Below are 24,011 nucleotides of genomic sequence, written 5' to 3'. Positions count from 1 at the left end.
TGCACATGTGCATGCAGTTGTCCCCATGGTACTGGAGCCACAGAGGCTGATAAGAGAATGAAACGCAAAAAGAAGACCCTTTATTGTAATTGCTCGTTGAGTACCCAAAACGTGACTGGCCAGACTCACCAGAAGAAGAATTGGGAGCATGCAACCAGAGTAGAGCAGGGCTCATTATCACATACAACCTTCTTCTCACCATAATCATGGCGAAAATACAATTGATCATCCCCAATCGGCGGCATGATCAACACAGTAGCCTGGGGGCATGCAAAATCTGTGCCAAGCAGTCCCGCGCTGTCCATCCATATGGAGAAGAGAACATGCCCATGCCAGTTATGCCAGAAGCACAGTCGAGCTTAGCGAGCTGGGTAATGTGGGTCACCGCGACGCCCCTGGCGGAAGCTGAGTCACGTGGACCATCTGGACTCTCATGACAGAAACTAGGCGCAGACCCATGTGGGCACATTGAAAAAACCGAGCTTGGCACTAGACGGTTTCTGCAGCCGTTGGACTTAACTTGTCCAAATAAACCGAACAACAAGAGAAGAAGTCATCGAACGAATGGCAGCACTCGGTAACACTAAGAACATCAGAAGAAATGCGCTCTGATAGCGGTCGACAGTCTACGAGCGCAGAGCTCCGCCGCCCCGCTACTGACTGGCGCTCCAGCCATGCCCCACCAGTCCCGCACTGCCCCAGAGGAAACGGAAATCCAGAACGAGCGTTGTCAAAGAGAAGAGAACGCTTCTTGAACAGGATCCACGGCTGACTCTGATGGACTATCGGTCAGATTCCTTGAGGTGATCGGATGCAGCACAGTCCCTGCCAACACCAGATCCTGAGAATTTAGTAAGAACAGGACTGCCGGTAGAAAATAATTGGTCTAACCCATACCAAGCGGTCGGTTGAGCCGGTGGAAGAACATATATAATCACCAGGGCAAGGCGTCACTTACAGAGTGCCAAGGCCGATCAGTCCACCGCCATCGCCACCACCGTCAGTGGCAGCAGCGCGAGCAGTGCCAGGACTGGCGCCAGCACCAGCCACAGTGCCTGCAACAACGGCAACAGGGCACGCGTTGGGGCCGGTCACAGGAGCTGAAGGTGGTGAAGGTCACAAGAGCTGAAGGTCACAAGAACTGGAAGTGGACGGGGTTCTCCGTCCCCTGATCCCTCTCAGTATCCGTCTGGATTGGTATTTCGCTCGTACTTTGTTTAAAACACTTAACTTAAATCCTTAAACAGTGCATGATAAGTGTATTTCAAGCAAGTGTTAACAGCTTTGCAAAATGCATTGTTTTGAAAACGAGTGTATTTGATTTTATGAATTTTCGGGTACAGCCCAATATCGCGAAGGAAAAAATAAGAAAACACACCACCAAGACACTCCAGGGTAAACGACACAAATGCTTTAATATCAGCACGCGACCAGCCATGCACCGGGACTCAGTTTAGACAAGCTCATACAAAAAGAGAACACATGAGCGATTTGACAACGGTCAGAAACTACAGCTTACAAGATAGGTCATAACGTTGCGTTTTTGTCCAAGAAAGGTTTCAGTTCGCAAACGTAATGTGATCCACAAATTTTCTAGTGAGATTAGTCCTTGATTTCTACAAAATCCGAGTGCAAAGAGGGATTTTATCAGATGGCATTTGTTAGTCATCGTATAAAGTGATAAAATGGTCACCTACAGGGGCTTCAGCAGTTTTGTTTTGGTAGCAGTTCTGTGATAGTGAGCTAATCTCGTATATTTCCTTTTTTGTATACGTTCGCCTAAGCTTTGATATTTTCTGAAGAGTTCGTTGCGTATGGATATTGAGGCATTGTGCGAGTTGTACTTTGGTGTGTCTTGGTGGTGTTCTTTTTTCGGGGCTTTAGATGCGCTCATGCACCGTGCCCGAAATTTGTTTAGTAGATACACCCTAACTGTTTCAAAACACCCCATTTTGAGAGGAAGCGCTTGCTTCATGACCAAATGATTCATATTCATTACATTTGCACTGTGCTAAACAAACTTAAAGCATATTTCATTAACATGTAAACGTCACACTTACGTGTCGTGTAAAAATGTTAACTTTGGTCACTTTGACGACGAATCAACCGTCGACTTTATCTTTTCGCGCCCCTTGGCCTTGATGTGTGATGCAGTTTTGCCTCGCCATTGTACGGAACATTGCTGACCATGCGAGATCATAATTATGGCATTTTGTGGGTTAAGCTTTCACAATTATGCTGTTTTTCACTTTCGGTGGTGTTGCGGGCTGTAAGGAAGGAGAAGGGGATGTAAAGAAGACGTCTGATATGAAGGCCTTCATTACCAAAGGAATGAATGATACTTTTTTAGGACTGAAATAACGAAGGTGCTCACGCAAACGCTGGCCACATGCAATCACATCAAATCATCGAGTCAAATCATCACATGATTCTTAAGGATTATCATACGATTTGAAGTGATTATTATCGCATTGATAGCGCCATTGGGGAGGCTGTGGTCGCATCGTCTTCCGTTTAGCGAAATCGGTTGGCCTCTGTTTGTTTAAAATAATCAAACTTTCACACCAATTTGGTATCATTGCAACATTTGCACACTTCCCAAACTTGTCTTTTTATATTTTTATTATTATTTTATCATGTGTTGCAGGGATAATTTTGCGATTGGAGTTTTTATAACGGATGTTGAAAGGACACTGACACCACAATTTCAGTAGAGCCAGATCAATTAAAAGGATTTTTCCGAAAGGTTTGGACGTACCAGGCTTATGCTACGTCTGCGCTGTAAATACTTATGCTGCGGCTGCCCTGCCTCAGGCTGGCTGTCTTAAACAGGAGCCAACGGACGACCAAAGACGAGCCACGTAAGCGGGGTCTCTTGGCCGTGGCCCACATGCCTACCACGAATCGGTCTGTGGCCGACACTTCACTAATTGAGCAACAGTGAATAAGTACGGTATGCCTTGTTTACTTAACACATGTCACCGTTTGTTCCAGGAACCTCGGGATGCAAGGTCTGGACGTTTGGAGGAACCCGCAGATCTACATGGTGGGGACGTCCCCTCTGTGCGGCCAAATACGGGGCCTCAGTCCGGGGCAGAGGAAGCTGTGCCAGCTCCGTCAGGTCAGTAGATACAGGGCCTCAGTCCGGAGCAGAGGAAGCTGTGCCAGCTCCGTCAGGTCAGTAGATACAGGGCCTCAATCCGGAGCAGAGGAAGCTGTGCCAGCTCCATCAGTCAGCCCATACAAATTTTTCCCTAATGATAATGAAAACATGATTCGCTGATAAACTGACGCGCTGGTGAAATAGTTGTGAACGCTGGTTGCCATCTTCACACGCTCGCTATGGGTCGTGCAATTGTTAGCAGAATGCTCCGCTGCAATTATTCTATAATAAGCGCAAAACCCCCAAAATTCCTTTCGGATTTGGGTGTACCAAAACCTTTTGTCTGGCGCACACAGACTCGTGACGTTTCCTCCAAGCTTTTATAACGGCTCCCCCGTGGGGAAAATGCCATTTTTATGACCTTTTGCTGTTCCGGAACCTTGGTGACCCATGCTGAAGCTAGGGCTTGGCATACAAATTGCAACAGGAATTGAGAGCGTCTGGAAAAAGAAAGGCATCGTAAGAATTAGGAGCAGTCATGCTACTTGGTAAGTCCAATCCATCGTCTAGACTCCGTCATTAGGCAGAAGAGAAGGCAGAGTCGCTCACAATTGTTCAATTGGTTGCATTAATTAAAATCTAACACACGCAGGGCATCTCCAGTCTTCGAGTTGGACAAGGTAACTGTAAAACCGAACGCGTGTGCCGCCAATTCCTCATGTCTATTAAAGCTACCGGTCTGAGCCGTACCCACTCGAAGTCGAGTCACTACTGCAGGGACGCCTACTGGCAATCACAAGCCGCTATCAGAACCACGACTGCTGCTGAATCACTGAGCTGGAGCCGGACCTGATACCGGCAGCTTTGGCTCCAGCTCAGTCACGTCAGCCGGCTACCATTGCCCCCCTCCTCCTCTCTCTCTCTCTGTTGGTAGCCACTTTGTCACGGCTGGTCAGCCGGCTGCCACTGCTCCCCTGCCGGAGCCGGGGTGGAGGGTGGGGGCGCCGACTGAGTGTGCCGGGGGCGCGCCCCTGCCCGCAGGACCACATGCGGAGCGTGGGCCGCGGCGCCCGGGCAGGCATCGCCGAGTGTCAGCACCAGTTCAGCAGCAGCCGCTGGAACTGCTCCACCGTCGACGACTCGTCCGTCTTCGGACCCGTCCTGCAGATCCGTGAGTGGAAGTCTCTGCGGGGCGGCGCGTCGACCCATGCCCGCCCGTGTCGCTCTTCCCTGTCCAGCCCAGTTGTCCGGCATGAACTTGTGAGACACGTATTTTAGCGCCCTGTGTAGAACTGACAAAACCGTTTTCCGTTGGATCAAGTCATTCCAAGTGATTGAATGATCTGAAAACACCTGTGAATTTCTCCTGGGGCTGTTGTTAGCCCACTTGATACCCTTGGCTTGTCCTAGCATCTGTCGTGCCAAAGGCAAAATGGTATGTGTCGTATCTTGGACGAACAAGCTTAGCTCGGTGTACGATCGGGTCGGAAACAAATGACACCTTTTATGTTTATGATACGTAACTTGATGTGATGTATTGTAGCTTGAAATGGAATTCGCGACCATACCACTTTAAGTACAAAAGTTACGATCGTTTGTGTCACACAGCCCTGTCCATATGAATGAGTATTAATAGGCACATATGGCATGCGCTTCTCTTCTCTGTGGCAGTTGACTCTACCTCTGGCGTCGTTCTTGGAGGCAGCGTTCGCGCACTCGATCACAGCCGCCGGTGTGGTGACCTGACTGATCTGACCTGATCTCCGGCAGCGTCCCAGGAGGCGGCGTTCGTGCACTCGATCACAGCCGCCGGTGTGGTGATGACCTAATCTGACCTGATCCCGGCAGCGTCCCGGGAGGCGGCGTTCGCGCACTCGATCACAGCCGCCGGTGTGGTGACCTGATCTGACCTGACCTGATCTCCGGCAGCGTCCCGGGAGGCGGCGTTCGCGCACTCGATCGCAGCGCCGGTGTGGTGACCTGACCTGACCTGACCTGATCTCCGGCAGCGTCCCGGGAGGCGGCGTTCGCGCACTCGATCGCAGCCGCCGGTGTGGTGATGTCGGTGTCACGCGCCTGTCGGGACGGCCAGCTGGCCTCCTGCGGCTGCTCCCGGTCAGCACGACCGGCTGACCTTGACCCCGACTGGACCTGGGGGGCTGCGGCGACAACATCCGATACGGATACAGGTCAGTCCGCGCTGCGCACTCTGACTGACTGTGTCTGACTGATATCGGATTGCGTTCATCAGTTTAGGAGAAGAGCAGCTGTGTACAAGAACGACTTTTCTGCAGTTTATGTGATGCTCATTACCTGCATGAAAGGAATCATTTGAGCTTTATTAGCAGTTTGACTGGATTGGACACTGCCCAGAAAACGGCGGATTATTCATCACTAGGCACGGAAAGCTACAAGCAAAGACACTTCAACTACAAACGTTGCTCTTGGCGTTCGGTGACTACAAGGGAGTTGGCAACACACGTTGCCAACTGCATGTTGTTGCGACCACTACATCGTTCCGATCATTGCGGATGAAGCCGCAGGCCAGTTATGTCGTACTTGAACTTTAAGAACATGTTCAACTTGAGTGGCTTTGCCACGCCCAATTTCCATGCGTTCCAGAAGACGATACTTTTGTAACCACTGATGCAGATGTATGCAGTTTTCAGAAACAAGCTTATCGCCTTAAACGTTGTGCCTCATAAATTGCTACGCATTCGCATGTACGCGGTCGGGTGAGACAAGGCAAAACGCGGGTTGAGGCTGGGTTCAGATCTCGACGAGTTGGCGCCGTGCCAACACGAAACTAGCATATTGTTATCTGGAGGAGATACTATTTACTAATAAACTAGTTTACCAGGGAGAAAAAGGGCACTCGCGTAGACAACAGTGTGAGTCAATGTGTGCATACGATTACGCGCTCTCGTGCGTAAACCACAGATGCACCCGTTTTGGGGCGTTTTAAGGACGTGTGTCAGGTTTGAGCATAAGAAGACGGCAAAGCAACTTTGCTGTGCATGCTAAAGTATCGGTCCAGCTCGCTGACGGATTTCAGAGCCGTCCTGTATCGCCGCTTCGCCAGCGACCGACCGGAAACCGATCAGTGTCATTGTCTCGTGACCTGACTCCAATATAAGACATGGTGGCCTAACTAGATATAAATTGAGCCATGAAAACCGTACAAACTATGCACAGTTTGTTTCCATCAATAAACCCAAGCAAATATTTACATCTTTGCGATATTTTGCTTTGGTCTTGACTGCAAAAATCTGAATTACTGAGAGCTGTATTCTGTCTTCGTCTACAATTGCCGAGGCTGTTGTATTATGTTTTCTCCATATTTGTCTTGTCTTCGATTACAATTACCGAGGTTGGGCAAGTTCACAGCCAGACAATTTTCAAGCAAGTAAATTGTAAACTGCATGAAATATTGTAATGACATTATGGCATTATGCATTGTAATGAATTTTTCATGTAACTGCAACGAGGTAATATCTCATCACCAAATTTTGAAGAAGTATCAGTAACGCTGCAGCATCCGTCCCACCTCCTTTTCCGCGGTGTCAGGGCATACACAAGCGAGGAGCTTCCCGAATGTTTGCCCTTTGTCATGCTAGGTAAAATAGGTGTTTGTGCTGAAAGTCTTTGAGATGTTGAATAATTCCTGGTCAAAAGTTATATTGACATCTTTTCGGTTACCGCGTTAATGCCGCGTATAAACTTACAAGCACAAATGCGTGGAATGACATGTGTGCCATTAACATGTTAAGATGTTAATGTGTGATATGTTATGGTATGCTATTATGGATGAACCCGTGTGTACCCGTGTGCCGCCAATTGTCGCTGTCTCTTATAGCTACCGTCTTGAACCGAGCCCACTCGAAGTCGAGTCACTTCTGGACGGACGCCTACTGGCAATCACAAGCCGCTATCGGGGCCACGACTGCTGCCGAGTCACTGAGCTGGGGCCGAACCTGCCGGCAGCCACTGTGTCAGGGCTGGTCGGCCAGCAGCCACTGCTCCCCTGCTGGCGGCCACTATGTCAGGGCTGGTTCAGCCGGCTGCCACTGTTCCCCTGCTGGCAGCTTCTGTGTCACGGCTGGTCAGCCGGCTGCCATTGCCCACCGCCGGAGCCAGGGTGGAGGGTGGGGCGCAAACTGAGCTACCCAGCGTCCTTTGTTGATTGCTCGGCGTTCATATTTCGTAACAACTCACAAGTGCATTCTGCTGATAAATAGCTTCGTTAATCCTTGGTAAAAACGTTTAATGGCGATTTGGTCACAATCAAACACAAATAAGCGATTGGAGGACGCCAAGCAGTTGGCACATACCACAGACAGCGTCTCACAGCGCGACACGGTGACCTGACCTCGGACGTGACACGGCAGTCCCGTACCCACTCAGGTGTCGCTCATTGCCCTCCTGCGGGGTATTCCCTGAATGATCTCTCTAAGGCCGGACAGGGGAAATAGGCCTGACGGATCTTCCTCAACTTTCCTTTGTTGACTCCCAACGTCAAGTAAGTTACCGAATTTGTAATGCATTTTTCAGCCAGGTGAAGTCCATCTCACCGGACGTTTATTCTGCTAGTTCAGCGTTTTTTTTTTCTTCTCATTTTACATCACTAATGCATCGTTGGCAACGACAGCCAATGGTAGAGTGGAGCCCCGAGCACGCCGCGAAGCCGTAACGATGACGTCACTGGTCCCGATCTTATCGCTCATCTTAGTATGCGCGCTTGCATGCGTGCCGCGGCAGGCGAAGCAGAATGCGCGTGCAACGGCCGCGAATGCCAATGTTTTAAAGGACTTCAGTATGTGTGCCGCTCGTGCTTGCTATTCCAGTGTCGCTGCTTGAGTATGTCGTTGCGGCTGTCCAGAACTGGTTTGATGTGAGCCGCAATGAAAAGGCGATGTTAATGTGACACGCATATCATGTAGGTAGCTGATAACCGGAACAGGCTTGGAATTCGATCTTGATAGAGGATGCATTGGTATGCGTGTGCGATAGGGCATGGCCGTTACGATTCCTTTGCGAATCGACTAGGCCTTTAATCCACGTCTGGATGAGAGTAAAGATGTGTACGTTGTGAAATGCGTAACATAGCCCTGGAACAGTTTCCGGAAATGTAACTAGGCTCGCTGTGTCTGTTTGTACAAGCGCTGGTACAAAGAAGTCATTCGTGTGCGCTGTGCCTACTACATGCGCGATCGTAAAACCATGATTATGACTGCCACAGAGCCGCGCAACTAAGAATACTCTTGTTTTTTTCTCGGGGTACATTGTTATGGGATATCCGCCAACACTGCAGAACATGTCTCCGAACGATCCCATGCCTCTGCGGCGGCTCAGGCATACCTGAGCCCCAACGCATATCGAACTGATCCCGCCTCTCTGTCACTGCGCCGCCAGGTTCACCAAGGGTTTCGTCGACATCCGTGAGCGCGAGCGTCAGCGCGGGGCCGGCTCGCTGCGGCGGGGCCGCGCCCTCATGAACCTGCACAACAACGAGGCCGGCCGGCGCGTGAGTGCCGATCGGCCCGGCGGCAGCCAGGGCGCCCGGGAGCGTGCCGCCCTCGGTGGCGTGGGTGGTGCGGCTGGTGCCGGCGTGTCGTCTTCTGGCTGCTTGACGTTATAGCTGCAGCCCGTCCCCCGACTGAGGAAGGGTTGTGCGTGGGGCAGTCGCGTCATGGTGATCCCTTGATTGTGGCATCTATGTTTTGCTCGCCGTTACAGGAAATGAGCCACACTTGAGATATAAATTGAACTGCAGGTGTATGCATCTAAGTAAGCAGACTTCTGCTCGGACTGCATGTTCAGCCTTATCAAGTTGTTACTTATCAATAACTTATGTTTTCCGGTCAAAATTACTGTTTGTACGGCATTCTTCCATCGGACTCTTGATCAGTCATTACCACGCTTGGCCACCTCCAAACGTGCAAATTTGAATGTAAATAGTTATGTTTATAACCTTCAACATCTTTTTATGCTTCAGATATCGTCACACCTAAACCGCTTGAAATGAATGAATGCGACTGACTTTGAATTATGTCTTTAAAAATGATGATATATCTCAGATGTTTGGATGCAGAAAATAGACTTTGCGTATCACCAACAACTCTTCCGCAGCCGAGCACGCTCGAGTGCATGTCCGTGCCGATTTTCCATGGAATAACCCAGCGGTCTCTTGCCGTCGTAAGGGCGTATGCGGCCGTGCATCCTTCTGCGAAACGCACGCAAGGATGTACTTAATCATACGTTTTCATTTCAAACGCCACAAATCACATCCTGTCATGCCAGCTGCTCCCCGATCGACTCTAGCCAGGAGGAAGTCACTGGCACGCTCTGAATGATTAACGGCGAGTACAACGGGCAGCGATCCGCTTTTTGCGGGCATTCTCGGGAGTGGTCATTCGGCCTCAACGATGTCGGCGATCGCGAATGCCGCAGGTGCGCCGGGTTCGTGTTCAGCAGCATTAATAAGGCATAGCCTTGCCGATGCTCATTCAGAGGTGCTGCTATAGAGCCTCGTGCATCTCGTCGACCCAATCCAGATAGCGGTGGCCGTTAGTAAAAAGCCCAAGCGGATGACTTCACTCCGTCTATGCACGTTATGCGGATGCACGTTGTCCCGAGTCAGAAGTCAGGTCACGTGTTCCGGGTCAGACGCCAAGTTGCAGTTCCGGGTCAGGTGTCAGGGAAGACAGGTGTTGAAAGAGCAGGAAACTTATCGCGCTTTGCCTGGTCTCACGCTCTCATGCTTTTAGTGCTGCCATAGCCAGTTTACGACGATCTCTGGGCTTGGTATGTTTGGTGTATTTATATTTTTACTACCGGATATTCCGCCAGTCGTAAAATCTCTCAATCAGTGCGGTAATGGTGCGATAATGAGTCCAGATGCTATCGCGCCAATAAAGTGATTAGATGGGAATGGATGTTGTGTTTTCTGAACATAGTCGCAATGTTTATGCCCCTCGTATTGTCTAGCTCATCGTTTAAGGAGTTGTAAACGTGAGAACCCAACGATGGACGTGTGTTTAGTATGCCACTTATATTCATGCTTCTGGGTAAGTGGCTCGCGTTCTAATCCCAATAAATGCATAACAACACATGGGGGTGTAGTTTTGCAAAATGAGTTGGAGCTCAACAGCGAAAAATTACCCAACCTGCCCCCAGAATATGCCAACAAACAGTTCTCAACATGGGTTTTGCCCACTTTCTTCCCAAAGTCAGGGGGATGCTAAAGCTCAAGTTGCGGGACAGGGGACTGAAGCCCCCCCCCCCCTGACTGAATAGGAAACTGCGCCCCTAAAAGCATGCAATCGGAAGCTGTACAGACCATTTTGTTTTCCGCGTGTGTACATGGGGACTAGACATGTTGTTCTTGGAGGCATTGTCACCCATCGTCGCTCCTTGTACAGGATCAGAGAATGTGCACGGCTTAAGCCGGGGCAGTGGGCGAGGAAACAGATGTTGATGGAAATTAGCTGGGGCTTTCATAAAGTAATGCCGCTCGGAACTCCGGTTTACACGAGAACAAACGTGGTAAGAAATGGGTTTAGCCCCAACGTACCGAGAGTTTCGCATTCAAATTTACGAGGCCGTGTGCTTCACATTCCCTCATAGGCTCAGTGTGCTTCGGAAGACTGCAGCCATGAGAGCGGCATGTACTCGTTTATATTGGCGCGAGTCTGAGCGTGTGTTTGTGGGGCGGTGGTATCATAGTGTCTGCTGTTTTTTATTCATTCTGGAAGTGAAAAATGCCTTAAAGCAGCTTAAAATCACTCAAGAACAAAGACTACACTCCATCATGATCTGGGATGGAAAAACGTGACCTGCAAGCATCCCATATCAAATAAAACGACCGCTTGCTTGGGGACATCTAGCTTATGCCATTAACCTTCCATAAGGATTATGTCCTTTTCCAAGAGGATTAAGTTGTGTTTCACTCGCCAGGATGGAAAAAGCCAATTAGGGATCATCTCTACCAGCCAGGCACATAAATAACCAGGATCACGCAATCCTACTATGACATGGGCCACACATGTTTGACCACAGGCAATGAGCGCTGTAGCTTGCTCGGAATTTCCAGCGGAACTCATTCCTTCACCGTGTATCATCTGCAGGCGGTCATCAACCTGACGAAGGTCAACTGCAAGTGTCACGGCGTATCGGGCTCCTGCTCCACCGTGACCTGCTGGCAGCGGCTGCCCGCCTTCAGAGAAGTCGGTGAGTGTGACCGGAGCGGAGGAAACATTGTCACGCGCGCGGCTCTGGGGACCTCTGACCTCTGGGTCAGGTGGGCTTGACAGGTCATGTTCTCGGAGGCTTTGCGTCGGTTTGTCATTGTTCGACGCTGGCGTTTCGTAGGAATTCCAGCTACAACACCCTGCCCCGAGCGGACTGGACTCTGGTGTCTGTCATGAGAGGTTGAAATTCAGTCTGCTCGTTTGGGATGTACCAACGTCCACTTCGCTTCGCTGGTAGATCAGGGTGAGCTAAAGTGCTATGAGAGCGAGAGTCCGGCCTTGTCGGAAGGGGGAGGGGCAGTCGGCGTTCTGTTTCGCCCTAGGGAGAGGTCGCGTCACGTGCACTTTATTAAGGGGTCCGCGAGCAAGCGGAACACGACCTTACATGCCCCAAATCGGACTTCACCGCGGAGTTGGCCTACTTATCAAAGCTGAGGGGCTTAGTTAGGAGGTGAGTGTAAAGCCTCTCCCTGAGGGCTTGGGGCCTGCAGCCCTGCCTTTGGTGGGGAGCGCCTCAGAAAGCAACATCAGCGCATATACGGGACGTCTCGTGAAAAGGTACCACGTTTCTTTCTCATCTGCGCAAAACGTAACACATATTTTGCACGTCACGTGAAGTTGATACGAGAAAATAGATGTGAAAATTTGTCCGCGTTCGGCCGCCAGATATTCTGTGATAGCTATCTGGAATGTTAAAAAATCCTGGAATGACGTTCGCCACCGCCAACACAAGAAAATCGCTCCAGAGAATTAGCCACGCTGAGGGAGAACTACGGATTAGCCCGTACGGAGATTTCTGCGGCATGTTCTGGATTTACACGGAACAAAAAAAAAACGTTCTCAGCTATCTCCAGGCAAAAAATACCATACTGACTACGAGAAAACTTAAAAATCCTTATTCAGCCAGCTTGGTTTCAAAGAGAGCGATATTCACGTTGACAGGTAAGCTTTTAGCTGGCTTTGACTGGAGGTCGTGTTATCTCCAAGAAGACGGCGATTCCCTGGCCTGCGCGCTGCTTCGATTCAACACCCCCAAATTTTTCCTTTGTGGGTATCTGAAGGACCAAGTCCACCAAAAGCCGCCCACAGGCCTTAAAAATCTGAAGCCGCAAGTCCGAGCGACGCATGAGTGGATCCAGTCCGACACGTGCACCCCGGCGGTGATGCAGGTCTTGCAATCGTGAGACAGGTCCTGTGACGAACTGAGCTCAGTGAAGCGCATGTGGGACGAAGGGGAGGGGGGGGGGGGGCAGTTGAAATGCACGCTGTAGTTTGGTATGTATGCACTGGCCGTGGCGCTTGTTACGGTGAAAATTACCTTAACGCCGTTTTGTTCCAACTTGGTTCAGTGTTTCATGTCGAAAATTTCCGGAGCTATTAACCTTCAAGGTGTGACACCTTTCGGATATCAAGGCCTAAATCTCCGCTATCAACCTTTTCTCAGCCTTTCGAACCTTCGCGTTAAACATTTAATTTTGTCTGGTAAATCATATATGATATGCATATATTCAGTCGACATTGCAGCTATCATAAGCATACACTTTTACCTTGACTTCGTTTTAGAGATACTTTTTTAGAGTCAGGCAACGCGAATTTTGAAACTTTTTGTTAAAAATTTTGCAACTTACTGTTAGTCAGCCTTACAAACATTAGAAAAAGAACACGACAACCCTTGACATGCAAAAACTCTTCACCACAGCACTATCATTGGAAAACCATGTCAATACAAGTCGCAGATAGGAGAGAGCTGAGCGGCTGGGCAGCAGTCTTCACCGGCCAGTATGCTGCTCCATTTAACACAAGAGTTGTTCATGACTTTGAATGTTCATGGTTGGGTGGCTTTCTCTAATACCCCAAGGAGGGAAAGCCAACCATGGTCATGACAAGAGGCCGGTACTCTGGTGTTTGCTGTAACGGTTTAACGCATTATGCATCGTTTGTGTTTCCTGGAGGTGATTTTTAGGAGCACCTCCTGAAAATGCATGGTTAAACGTCTTAATAGGGTTGTTATTATCATGTCAGTGCAACTTGCGCCACGAAGCCAAAAATCTGTGTTTGGGCGTTGTCATTCATATGTGAGAGCGGCATGCCTTAGTTGTTTTTGTCATCATTTGGGCTGTTTTTATGATCGTGTTGAACACCTCGTCAGCCTTGTAGTATATCACGCGTTGCATTCGGTCATCGTTGTTGAGACTAGTGACGTTGCTTTTATGATTTTGCGAAGGATCCCTTAATCGATTTATATGCAGCTAACGTTTGGTTTTTGCAGTGGAGTTTGATGGTGCTCGCTCATTTCTGTTGTAGACTCCTTTCAATTAAGTCGCAAAGGGCGTCACGGCTCTCATTATCCACATTTCGGTTAGGGTACACGCCATTAACCAGAAGTTGTTATCATTCCAGTGTAATTCTGGGACATCCCATAAAGAACAGTTGCAATCTGCGCGTCTGGCAAAGGCCCCAAATACACCGCGGTATATTTTTATCAATGAGCATGCATGAGCAGCCACCTTCATGAGCAACCTGCACCATTCCTTCCACGTAGTACTCTTCCCACCGTAAATATGGCATTCTATGGGTGTTTTCAAGCCCGGGGGCGTGAAACACAACGCTGACCACACGCGGTCAGTCAATGCCGGACAGCACGCCGGCCTCCTGAGCCTTCAAAGGCCTTCTGGCACTTGGCCGTCCAGAAGGGCGACCGATGCTGGGCGTGACATGCTGATTCAAGCCGATGTCGACTGTGTCATCAGGTGACACGCTGAAGGACAAGTACGACGGAGCGACGGAGGTCAAGGTCACTCGCCGCGGCCGGCTGCGCGTCAAAAACCGCCGGTACAGGAGGCCGACCGCCAACGATCTGGTCTACATCCAGGAGAGTCCGGACTACTGCAGGAGGAACGAAGCGCTCGGATCGTCTGGTCAGTGGTGACCTCTGCAGGAGGTTCAGACACGTCGCGAGACAGGGCACTTGTGCTCTGATGCCGAGGCGCGCTTTTTAGATTTGCTCGGAAGCTTATTGTATGGGTGGATTTCTGGGATTTGAGATCACGTTAAGTAGTGCCTGTCAAGATGCTTGTTGCGTGAGCCCTGACACCTACCATCCGATAGTTTAGTTCCAGGTCAACGACAGGATTTGGTGGCAAAGGTTTAACGCGTCGCAATGCACGGCGCGGCCGTCCTGCTCTCTGACGTTGCTTGACCTTTAGCGCGGCCCCCATCACCGGCCGCAAGCCATGTCTGTCAAGGGCGACGCCGAGTCATGAAAAGCATTTCGACGAAATTAGTTATTTTGACCCTCGGCATTGCCAGCAGACAATGGACATCTGGGGAATTTTCGACCGTGAAACCAGTCGGAATTTCCCGTAGCAATCGCTGTTTTGTGACAGCCGCAAGGCCATCACGTCGGTTTTGTCATTTATGTGCTCGCCTTTTGCAAGCCATGCGGGGAGAATAGCTGTCCATGCAACTCACCGTTCCGCAGGAACAACTGGTCGCGCGTGTGAGCGAACTTCAAAAGGCACCGACGGCTGCGGACTGCTCTGTTGTGGCCGGGGCTACAACACCCAGCGCATCACCGTCAATGAACGCTGCCAGTGCAAGTTCGTCTGGTGCTGCAAGGTTCAGTGCCAAACATGTGTCCGGCAAAAGACGGTGCACACGTGCAAATGAACACCTACGAGCCTGTGCACAATGTGGGTTCAAACCCGACCGCAGTTTAGATGAAACGTTGCGGTAAATGTTGGTATGAAGGATGTTACCAACTTTTTAAGATGCACCCACTTGACCCCTGGATGTGAACAAGTGAGCTGCGCTTGTACCTGGTGACCACATGACCTGACTGGGAAGCTGGCGCGCAGATCTGAGCCAGGCGACACATGGGCATGGTTGATACTGGACTTGGACATGCACTAACGTGCTTTCCGTATGTTGCGCGTGCAACTTCTGCACACCGACCGAGCCCATCCCGATGCCTGTCGTGTTTATTGGCGTTCGGCTGGCATGTGTTGTTCAAGAGGCCTGTTGATTTGTCATCAGGTCCGATCCGGTTCACCCGTTGTGTGGCGGCTGCTGTTGTGCTGCCGCGTACCGGCGTGTCGCAAATACATCCATCTTTGAACTCAGATGGAACGACGACCTGTTTCTTGTTCCCAACACTAGGATCAATCATCAGCCTGATCCAGGCGGCTTCGCCCCAGTTGTGAGAGAGATTCTATTAAGTGTCGCTGGTACGCATTTTGCCATCCGTTGTTTGCCATCTGCTTTTGTTGTTTTGCTTTGGGATTCAATTCAATTCAATGCGTTCACTGCACATGCACCTTCAACGGTAAATCAAGCACAAGCAATCAAAAGAACTAAAAGCCCACCCAATCCACGTGGGTTATTTGTATTCTGCATTCTACCTGAAATTACCGGAGGTCCCTACAACACACGAGCTGAACTCACGAAGCGCGCGGCACATGCCTAAGCCGGCATCTCGACATAACTGCACCCGCTCCGACAGCGCGGACACGGCACTGGACCCTGAGCGTCGGCCCGCCGGCCGTACCGACTCAGCCGGGGCCAGTCCGGCCTGCGCCGGCGGCCTCTCCGGCGAGATGCGGTGCCGGCCGGCCGGTGGCCGCGGGCCGTGCGTGCAGCACTGCCGATAGTATCGCCCGATAATTAATCAGCCGGTCGGCAGCCGTGGCCTGGACCGGCAGCGGCTGTCTGCAACGGTGATCTGCCCGCGCCGAGCTGCCCGAGCAGCGGCGCGCTGCCCGCTGAACAGGGCAGCCGCCGCACAGCTCGCGAACGGGCGCTGCGTGTTTCGTCGATCACCGTCTGTTTTGATGGACCGATAATTGTCTGTCGGATGGTTGGATAGATAAGTTCTTGAACGGAACAGTTCAGCGCAAAAATAGACTGTTTTTACAAGACATTAAACACTGTGCTGAGCACTGGAAGTCAATGCAGATGGACGCAACCCTTTTAAAACCATTTCAAGCCGATACTCAATCAATCCTTGTACACATCATTTCAATCCAATCCGTAATTCGTCTTTGGAAGGACATCAAAACTTGCGGCACTCATTCTTGTAATCTCATTTTGGGCATAACAAGGCACGCACTCATTGTATTATAACAGCTTAGATGCAGTTGTGAAGCGCGGTACGTGATATATGGACACGTAATGTGCATTCCCGGCGTAGATTAAGGCAGGCGGCTTCGATGCATGGTACGATGATTGCGCACTACGAATGAATGATTACAGGAATACTGTCTCCTCAGACGTGGGTGTTTTGAACAAAAAAGGGCTAATTCGTCGAGAAAAAGTGCAGACCAAGCAACTGTTAAATCACGCGAAAATATTGAGCATCCTAGCCTATCAGACAAGATCGTGGAGCGGAACAAGTTCGATCCATCTGCGCGACGTGCTTCACATGCTTCTAGCGATAGAAGGATTTTGAAGTGGAGGAGAAGGGGCTTTGTGAATGACAAATAGCTACAGTCCGGACTGAATCACAAAGTTGGGATGGTTCATAATTCAATCTCCACACTATAACCCTCATTTGGTAAACAGCTCAGTGTGAATGCATTTAAGGATTACATTACAATTCAGCTTGTGCAGTAAGTCAATCCTTTCCGTACCTGTGACTACACGAATCTTGTAAGAAACTGAAAATAGTCTCTAGCACATTGAAAAAGACGCCATTTGAACCACGGACAGGCATCAAACAGTCCCATCTTGACTCCGAAAACACTACGCAAAGGGTACAGAAATAACGCCATGAGCTGCCGGTGGTGGAATGGTGACTACAATGCCACAGGGTAAGGGGGACGAAACCACTGTGGGATATCGACGCATGTGAGGCGTGAACACTAATGCCGCCGTCGTTGCACTGACAGCGAGACTTCGTCCGCGTAGACATTTTTTTCAAGAGCACCATTCGGCGTGTGCATCTTTGTCTGCCATTGTATTTGTAAGCAGGCACACTGAGAGAAAGTGGTAGTATGTGGGGTTTTTAGGGGGCGCGTCGACTGCGGCAATCATTTAGCGCCACAGGCCAGCGCACAGAACAGACGATTGCACCGCAGACGGAACAATACGCGCGCACGCAACGAGCTGTGCTTCTGTGACGATCCACGACGTAAATTGGTACCTGTTCGAAACCGATGACAGTGGCAGCGCGTGGGAGAAGAGGTCATATCACCGCCTCTGGCAATGACAAGCCTGGCTCTTGCCCAGGACCACAGTTTGCCGTTCGTGCCGCACTGCTGTATGTGAGCGTAACGCGCAGTCGGCGCTGGCCAGTGTTGGCCCTTCCCGCCCTCTGGCTATACCCGACAAGGGTAGGGCTTTTTTTGTCGCGATTTCCTGTCCCGGAACCTGCTGCCGGCGGTCAACAACAACGGAACCGGGTTGAATTTATGTAAAAATTTGACACATGCAGCGGTTAGAATAGTATTAACTCCGATTAACTCCGTGTGTTTTGCAGAATGCTCTTATGTGCACGTTGCATTCAAATCTCCAAAAAGCCATTGATTATATCGAAAACAAAGCTGCATGAAGCCTATGCTCAGTGTACTTTGCAGTGTGTTCTTACATTTGCTATCCCAGTATTTTGTGTCTTTAAACGGAAGATGCCACCTTTGCAGGCAATGAGGCAAACATCGGATGTGATGAAATAAGCGCACTTACAACCATGGTCATGGTTTCAAGTTTAAGACTCCTCTAGACAACACAATTTTACCATTAGGAAATATGCTCCTCCATACGTCATCGTTTAATTGCGTCATGGGACGTTTATATGACGTCAGAGTCGCTGCCAGACTGGCCGTGCAAAATTGCTACTATAACGGAGGGGTGACTCACTTGTGGTACTACAACCTATCGAAAGGTAGCATGCTGATCTACCACATGAGGTGGATTAGCATCTGAAATCGGTGCATGTTTGCAGAACCCAAATACTGTTATATGCGCGTATTTTGGCCCGTACTCGTCTTCTTGCATATGTGTCTGTGATTTTATATTTTTTCTTGTGTCCACATAGTCGGTTGCGGCGCAATTTTTAAGTTATTTGATTCCCAGTCTCATTTCCGCCATAACCACTGATAATGTCCAAATTTCTGCATTATGTGGCAAAGACGTGACTGGCGTTCAAAACATGCACCGAACGCGTTACATTGGTTGACGACCAACTCAAGCCCGCTGATGCCAGAAATCGTGCTGGACGCATGCCAGGCATGACTAAATCAAATATTTTTTTCCTAGGCACAACTTTTGCACTTGACACTTTCGATAGGGTATACCTGAGTATTACCTGGCCAATAAAGTGACAGAAATCATGTGACGTTTTAATACCGACATGCATGCCTGGGTGACCTTAAAATAGTACGCACGAAATAGACCGCACAAGTTCGCAGGCATCAGGTTCGGAGGCAAGAGAGTTGCCGGTCTTAAAAAGGGAATGGCAATAGTCTGCACTGAGTCCAATCTTCAAAATTGCTATCTCAGTTCAAAACCACATAGCAAATGTTGGACTCTCCCTTTAACACAGCGTACTTTGCAGAATGCGCTCCCTGAAAAGCGAAGCGCGTCGGAGACGGATGGATGTAATCCAGATGCAGCAGACGGATCCCTGTGGCAGATTTCTAGTTGTTCTGCGTGATAGTTAGACTCGTGACGACTTCGCTTGTGCCAGTCCTTTTTGTGAGTCAGGTTAACATAAGTTGTGTCGGTCTCGAACTTTCATTAGCCTGTACCTCACACTCACCGTACTCACTCCACGCCAGAATGTCCCAGGTGCACGACCAACGGCAATCTTGTGTCTTCAGATCAAGTAAACATTATGAGCATACACAAAAACAAACGGTTCACCTTGTATGCCACCTTCAAACGGATGCGAGTCATGACCACGTCTTACGGAAAAGGTTGGATATCACGTCATCATCATCCAATAAGAAACATAAACGGCATTATGTGAAGGGAGCGGGATATTGGGCAAACCAGTTAAAGGGAGTGTTTCACATTTGTATGGAGTTTTGAGCTGAAACAGCTATTTTGAACATTCTTCGGTGCAGCATCAGCCGTGCCCCTCTTAAAACCAAAACCATCTAGTTTCTGAGCTATACGCCCGTGAAGATGTGCATACTTCATCGTGCAGACTATCTTGAGGCCATTCAGATATGCATGACGCCAAAGCAACGTTATTCAAATTCTGTCACGCTACAGGCCAGGCGGCGTTCAAGGCCAGACGAATATCATCGTCCAACGGTTCAGAACTAGATCCATTAGCGCCATTCCCAATCATAGCGGACCCAATCAGCTCTCAAGCAACATTGAACAGCCTGTGCAAGCTTCAATCACAAAGCATATTTTGTGCTATACAATATAAAAAGTTGGATATGTTTTTTTCATTTGCTAGTTTTACGAAAAAAACTCGTTGTCGAATTTCTTGATAATAACGCCAGAACCCAGTATCTAAACACGAGTAGACATCCTAAACTCACGGATAAATGTGCAAGAACAGCACAAGAAAGGGCCAAAATATCAGCACATTATGATATTCGGTGCAGCCAACTTGGGTTCATCAGCGAATACCTCCGGCCCGTGCTGCAATTTATCGACGAGTTTGGAGTACTACAAGTAAGTGGCGATTTTTTACGGTTAGTTTCGAAGTGCCTCAACATTATACAAACGTTCCATGACGCAGACAAATAATGCTGTATTGAGCAGCATATTTACTAAAAAAAAATAGCAGTTTTTGTCCAGGGTAGTCTTTCCACTCAAAAGTATACCAATAGCTTATAAGTGGGTCTACTTCATCATATATGATGCTTGCTTCAATATCTTCAAATGAGGAGCATTCCCTTTATTGGACGGCGGACCGCATAGAGCCACGAAATGGGCTTTCCATTCCGCGAAGTGGACTGCGTTATGTTACAGCGTGAAGCTTTTTCAACGAAACCTTGAATAAATGCTTAAAATTTTCGTCGTTCTCATTGGTCAAAGTGGAATGTGAAGCATGAAGGCAGCGTACAGGCAATTACAGCATTTTGCCATCAAGAAGATTGATATAACAGTCAAGAAGTTCATAACATCTTGAAATAATACCAGCTGACGTACGCCCCTCGTCCAGGGCTATTTCGCAGAGCGTATTTATATAGGGGGTCATTTTTTCCATGAAACGTATTTGGCATGCAGTGCTTTTTTGTGCGTTTTCTGTCTACTGTTAGTGTTACGGCGACCGCGACTGACGGCGCCACTTGGCTTCCTTGGACCAGCAGCGCCTTCCCTGCCCTCGGAGCAACAGCAGATGAGACGGCCGTCTGTTTGACAGAGCCCTTCAATGGGGCCAGCGGAGCTCACATCGGCAGGCCCATGACGTCGGCGGCAGACCGGTCCCGAGAGGAGACCAGCAGGCTGGTGTCCAGGTCCGGTGTGGAGACGGCTCGGTACAGGCCCGAGGGCCCACTTTCCAAAACAGCTGTAAGGCCGGGGCCTGCGATTTACACTGGTCGGGACCGCTGTATCTGTCAGGGCCCCACGGCACCTAATAACATATCCTATGCTTGCAAGGGGCCCCGAGCCGACTAAGGGCAGTGTTCGATGGGGCCCGAAGAGAGGCCCGGGCGGACCAACGGAACCGATTATCAAAGGCCCGGTTGGAGGGCATAGGGGCCTGAAGGACTGGCTGCAAGTTACATAAAGAAGCGCGGCCCGTGGGGTCGTGATCCGAAATATCAATCGGAGGTGCTCTTGCATCGTTTGAGGATCCCTGAGACAATACAGGTGTCTAAGTCAACCAGAGACCACGAACACCGAACAGACAGCTCCCCGTCAATCTGAACCCGAGGGGCCCCATTTCCGAAGCAGGAGCATGGCTGGGGGCCACGATCTGCATTGGTCTGGGTCCATGAAACGGTGGTTGGAGCAGTTATGTCGGTAAGAGGCCCACATTGCCTACCAGGGGGTTATGTGTCTGCTAGTGACCCACAGCCAGTTACAGGCTTTGAGGAGGTCCGAAGAGGGCCGGAGGGCCCCTCGAGAGCGACCCCTCAAGGGCGGCCCCATTGGACTCGGGCCCAGCCCCTTGCCCCCAACCGTAGTACCGTGACCTGAAATATCAGAGGGCTTCTATAAGGACCCTCTTATCAGGGTTCCCTATAATATCATATAGGACCTCGATGCGGAGCCAAACAGTCGGCTCCATGTCACTCTGAGCCCCTTGGGACACATTTCCCAAGCAGGAACGAGGTCGGGGTTCGCGATTTGCAATGTCAAAGGTCCTTGATTTAATGAAGAGCTCCTGTGTCGATCAGGGGCCACAGTGCCCAACAGGGACCCTGTGGCGACAACTGGCCCCCAGTCGGCCAGAAGCAATCCTTTAGAGGCCCGAAGAGGGGTCGAAGGGTCTCTTGAGACCAAGCATCAAGGGCTCGATTGGAAGATTGAAACGTCCAAAGGGCTGACTGTATGGTACATCAGGGACTCCGCCCGAAAGACCGTGACCTCAGCTGTCAGTTGGAGGGCCTCTTGTGCCGACCGGGTGTCCCTGAGACAGTGCGTTCCTCTATTTCGCTCGGAGATCACCAACACCGACTAGTAGACTCCGTGTCGGTTTGGTCTCTCGGGCCCCATTTTCCAAGCGGCCGAGTCCGAGATTTGCAGTGGTTGGGGTCCCTGCAAGAATGCGGGGCTCCTATATCGTTCAGGGGCCCACAGTGCTTAAATTTGCTCAAAAGGGACAGGGACGGGATTCCGAATGACAGAGGGCCTCTTACGTTGGTCGGGGACCTCTGACAATGAAAGAAAACATGATAACTTGTGATGATCATATACATTGGGACAGTGGATGAGTCTTGTGCCAGTCAGGGCCCCCAGTGCCGAACAGTGGGCCCTCAAACCGGTTTCTAACATGGGTCCGCTAAGCCAAATTGGTGTCTACGTATCATTATTGGACCACCTGAGGCGATCAGGGATGTTGTTGCGTCAATGAGGATTCTTGCGTCGACCCGAGGTCAACTGTACGGGTCAGAGGGCCTCTCGCGTCAGAAAGGGAACCAATGTAATATGATGTATCCCTTAAAGAGCCTCTGGATCGGCCAGGGGATCCCAACCCTTGTCACCAGAATGACGGCCGGAAGACACCCCGCGGTGCGACGGAATAGCCCTTCAGCCCTTGAATGGGAACCATCATGCGACACCTGGTGCTCTTCCCAAGATACCCTCCCGCGGAAAGAAATAAGGGGTCTCATTAGTGTTAAATAGAGTGGATCGAAATGAGTTCAAAAACGAACAAGACCATCCCATGTTTGCCTGAGAACGTGTGTTCCATTGCAGAATCGGCTAATAAAACAAATTACATCAAAAGGTTTGAGCTTGCGCACCCGCACCCTCGGGAGCACAGACAGCGATGGCCTGGGTTGTGAAACTGAACGACGTTAGCCACTGCACCTAATACCAGGCGGCGGGCGCCGTGCGCGCGGGAACGACCGGCATAAAATAATGGTTCCAAAGGTATTTCAAAATCAATTCGTACCCCCCCCCCCCCCCAACACGAGACTAGGCGTATCCTTTCGGTAACTTTGAGGCAGTCCTTTGTACAGATTAGCAGTTACAGCAGCACAAAAAGTAGAGATTCTGCCCTTACTCTTCCAGTTCTACCACCAGATTTCGGCACTACTTCGCAGTGCCTGTAGAAACCAATCCGTTCTTATCATCAATCTAAAAATCGCTCAGGTGAAATATAAGCCCGGACTGTTTTCCAGATGTACGACACGGTATCATAAGCGTTCAAAGCTCTTTCTTTCAAATGCGACATCATTTTCGCCCACCCGTCGGCCAAGACTTAGTATTAGCTACGGGGCCGACGTCGCGCGGCCTATAAAGACTGCAACGCTTGGCATCGAGTTCTTGAATAAGCAGTTTCCGACAACTATGACTTAGCCATGCTATCACTCAATGTTAACCCATTTAGATCTAGAATTACGGGACCATTAATATCTTTGTACAGCCCAAACACAGGTTCTGATAAAGCTTCTGAGGCTTATCAGTTTAGGAAGAGTCCACTTAACCACTGTAAAATGAACAAAGTGGGCGATTATTTCATGCGTTCGCTTAACGCACAATTTCTTCAGTCCGTAGGCCATAAGATTCAGGAGGAATTGGTCTCGCGATAGCTTTTGGCTTTGATTTCAGTTATAGGAGGTAAAAATGAAAAATATCAAACAGAACATGCTTGCATTAACAAATAGTCCATCCCGGCGATTTTTTTTTGCGCGGGGGCTTTAGCTATGAGAGCACCTTTTGCCAAATCTGTGCCTCCTACTTGCCAAGGCTCTCGCTGTGCGCCTGGCTGCCTGGTCACACTTGTCTAAAAGTATGAGGAATTTTTACAGTTAATTGCAAAGGTGATTCGTAGCTGGCCATTGTTCCAAGACGTGCAACGCTTCTTTTGTGAGCTACCCGTGACGTTGAACGCTTCAATATGTCGCCTCGAGTGTGAGTTTGTTTCGTTTTGAGAATCGCCGCCCCTTTGATCGCTGGCGGCTCGTTTTGTCCAACACCTAGCGGCACGCGTAACAAACCGGTTATAGATGGCGCTGCTATCTTCAGGGTTTTGTGATTCGTTCGACATTGCTCCAATGTGGGTTTAAAATCTAGCATCACCAAAAACA

General features: G+C 49.8%; 1 protein-coding gene across 1 annotated transcript; it reads left to right on the top strand.

The window, feature by feature from the left end:
- The first annotated feature begins 3,000 nt into the window (after nucleotides 1-3,000).
- Nucleotides 3,001-15,407, top strand: LOC119091160 (protein Wnt-5b-like). The gene is given in 8 exon segments (XM_037213821.1): nucleotides 3,001-3,121; nucleotides 4,145-4,274; nucleotides 5,113-5,256; nucleotides 5,259-5,292; nucleotides 8,516-8,627; nucleotides 11,230-11,332; nucleotides 14,103-14,270; nucleotides 14,834-15,407. Coding segments are annotated over 8 exon segments (996 nt in total). The 5' UTR covers nucleotides 3,001-3,004; the 3' UTR covers nucleotides 15,022-15,407.
- Nucleotides 15,408-24,011: the final 8,604 nt, after the last annotated feature.

The sequence above is a fragment of the Pollicipes pollicipes genome, unplaced genomic scaffold (genome assembly GCF_011947565.3).
Source record: "Pollicipes pollicipes isolate AB1234 unplaced genomic scaffold, Ppol_2.1 Scaffold_3321;HRSCAF=3900_pilon_pilon_pilon, whole genome shotgun sequence".
NCBI lineage: Eukaryota > Metazoa > Arthropoda > Thecostraca > Pollicipedomorpha > Pollicipedidae > Pollicipes > Pollicipes pollicipes.
The sequence above is the reverse complement of the archived record's forward strand: the minus strand, read 5'-3'. Positions and strand labels throughout refer to the sequence as shown.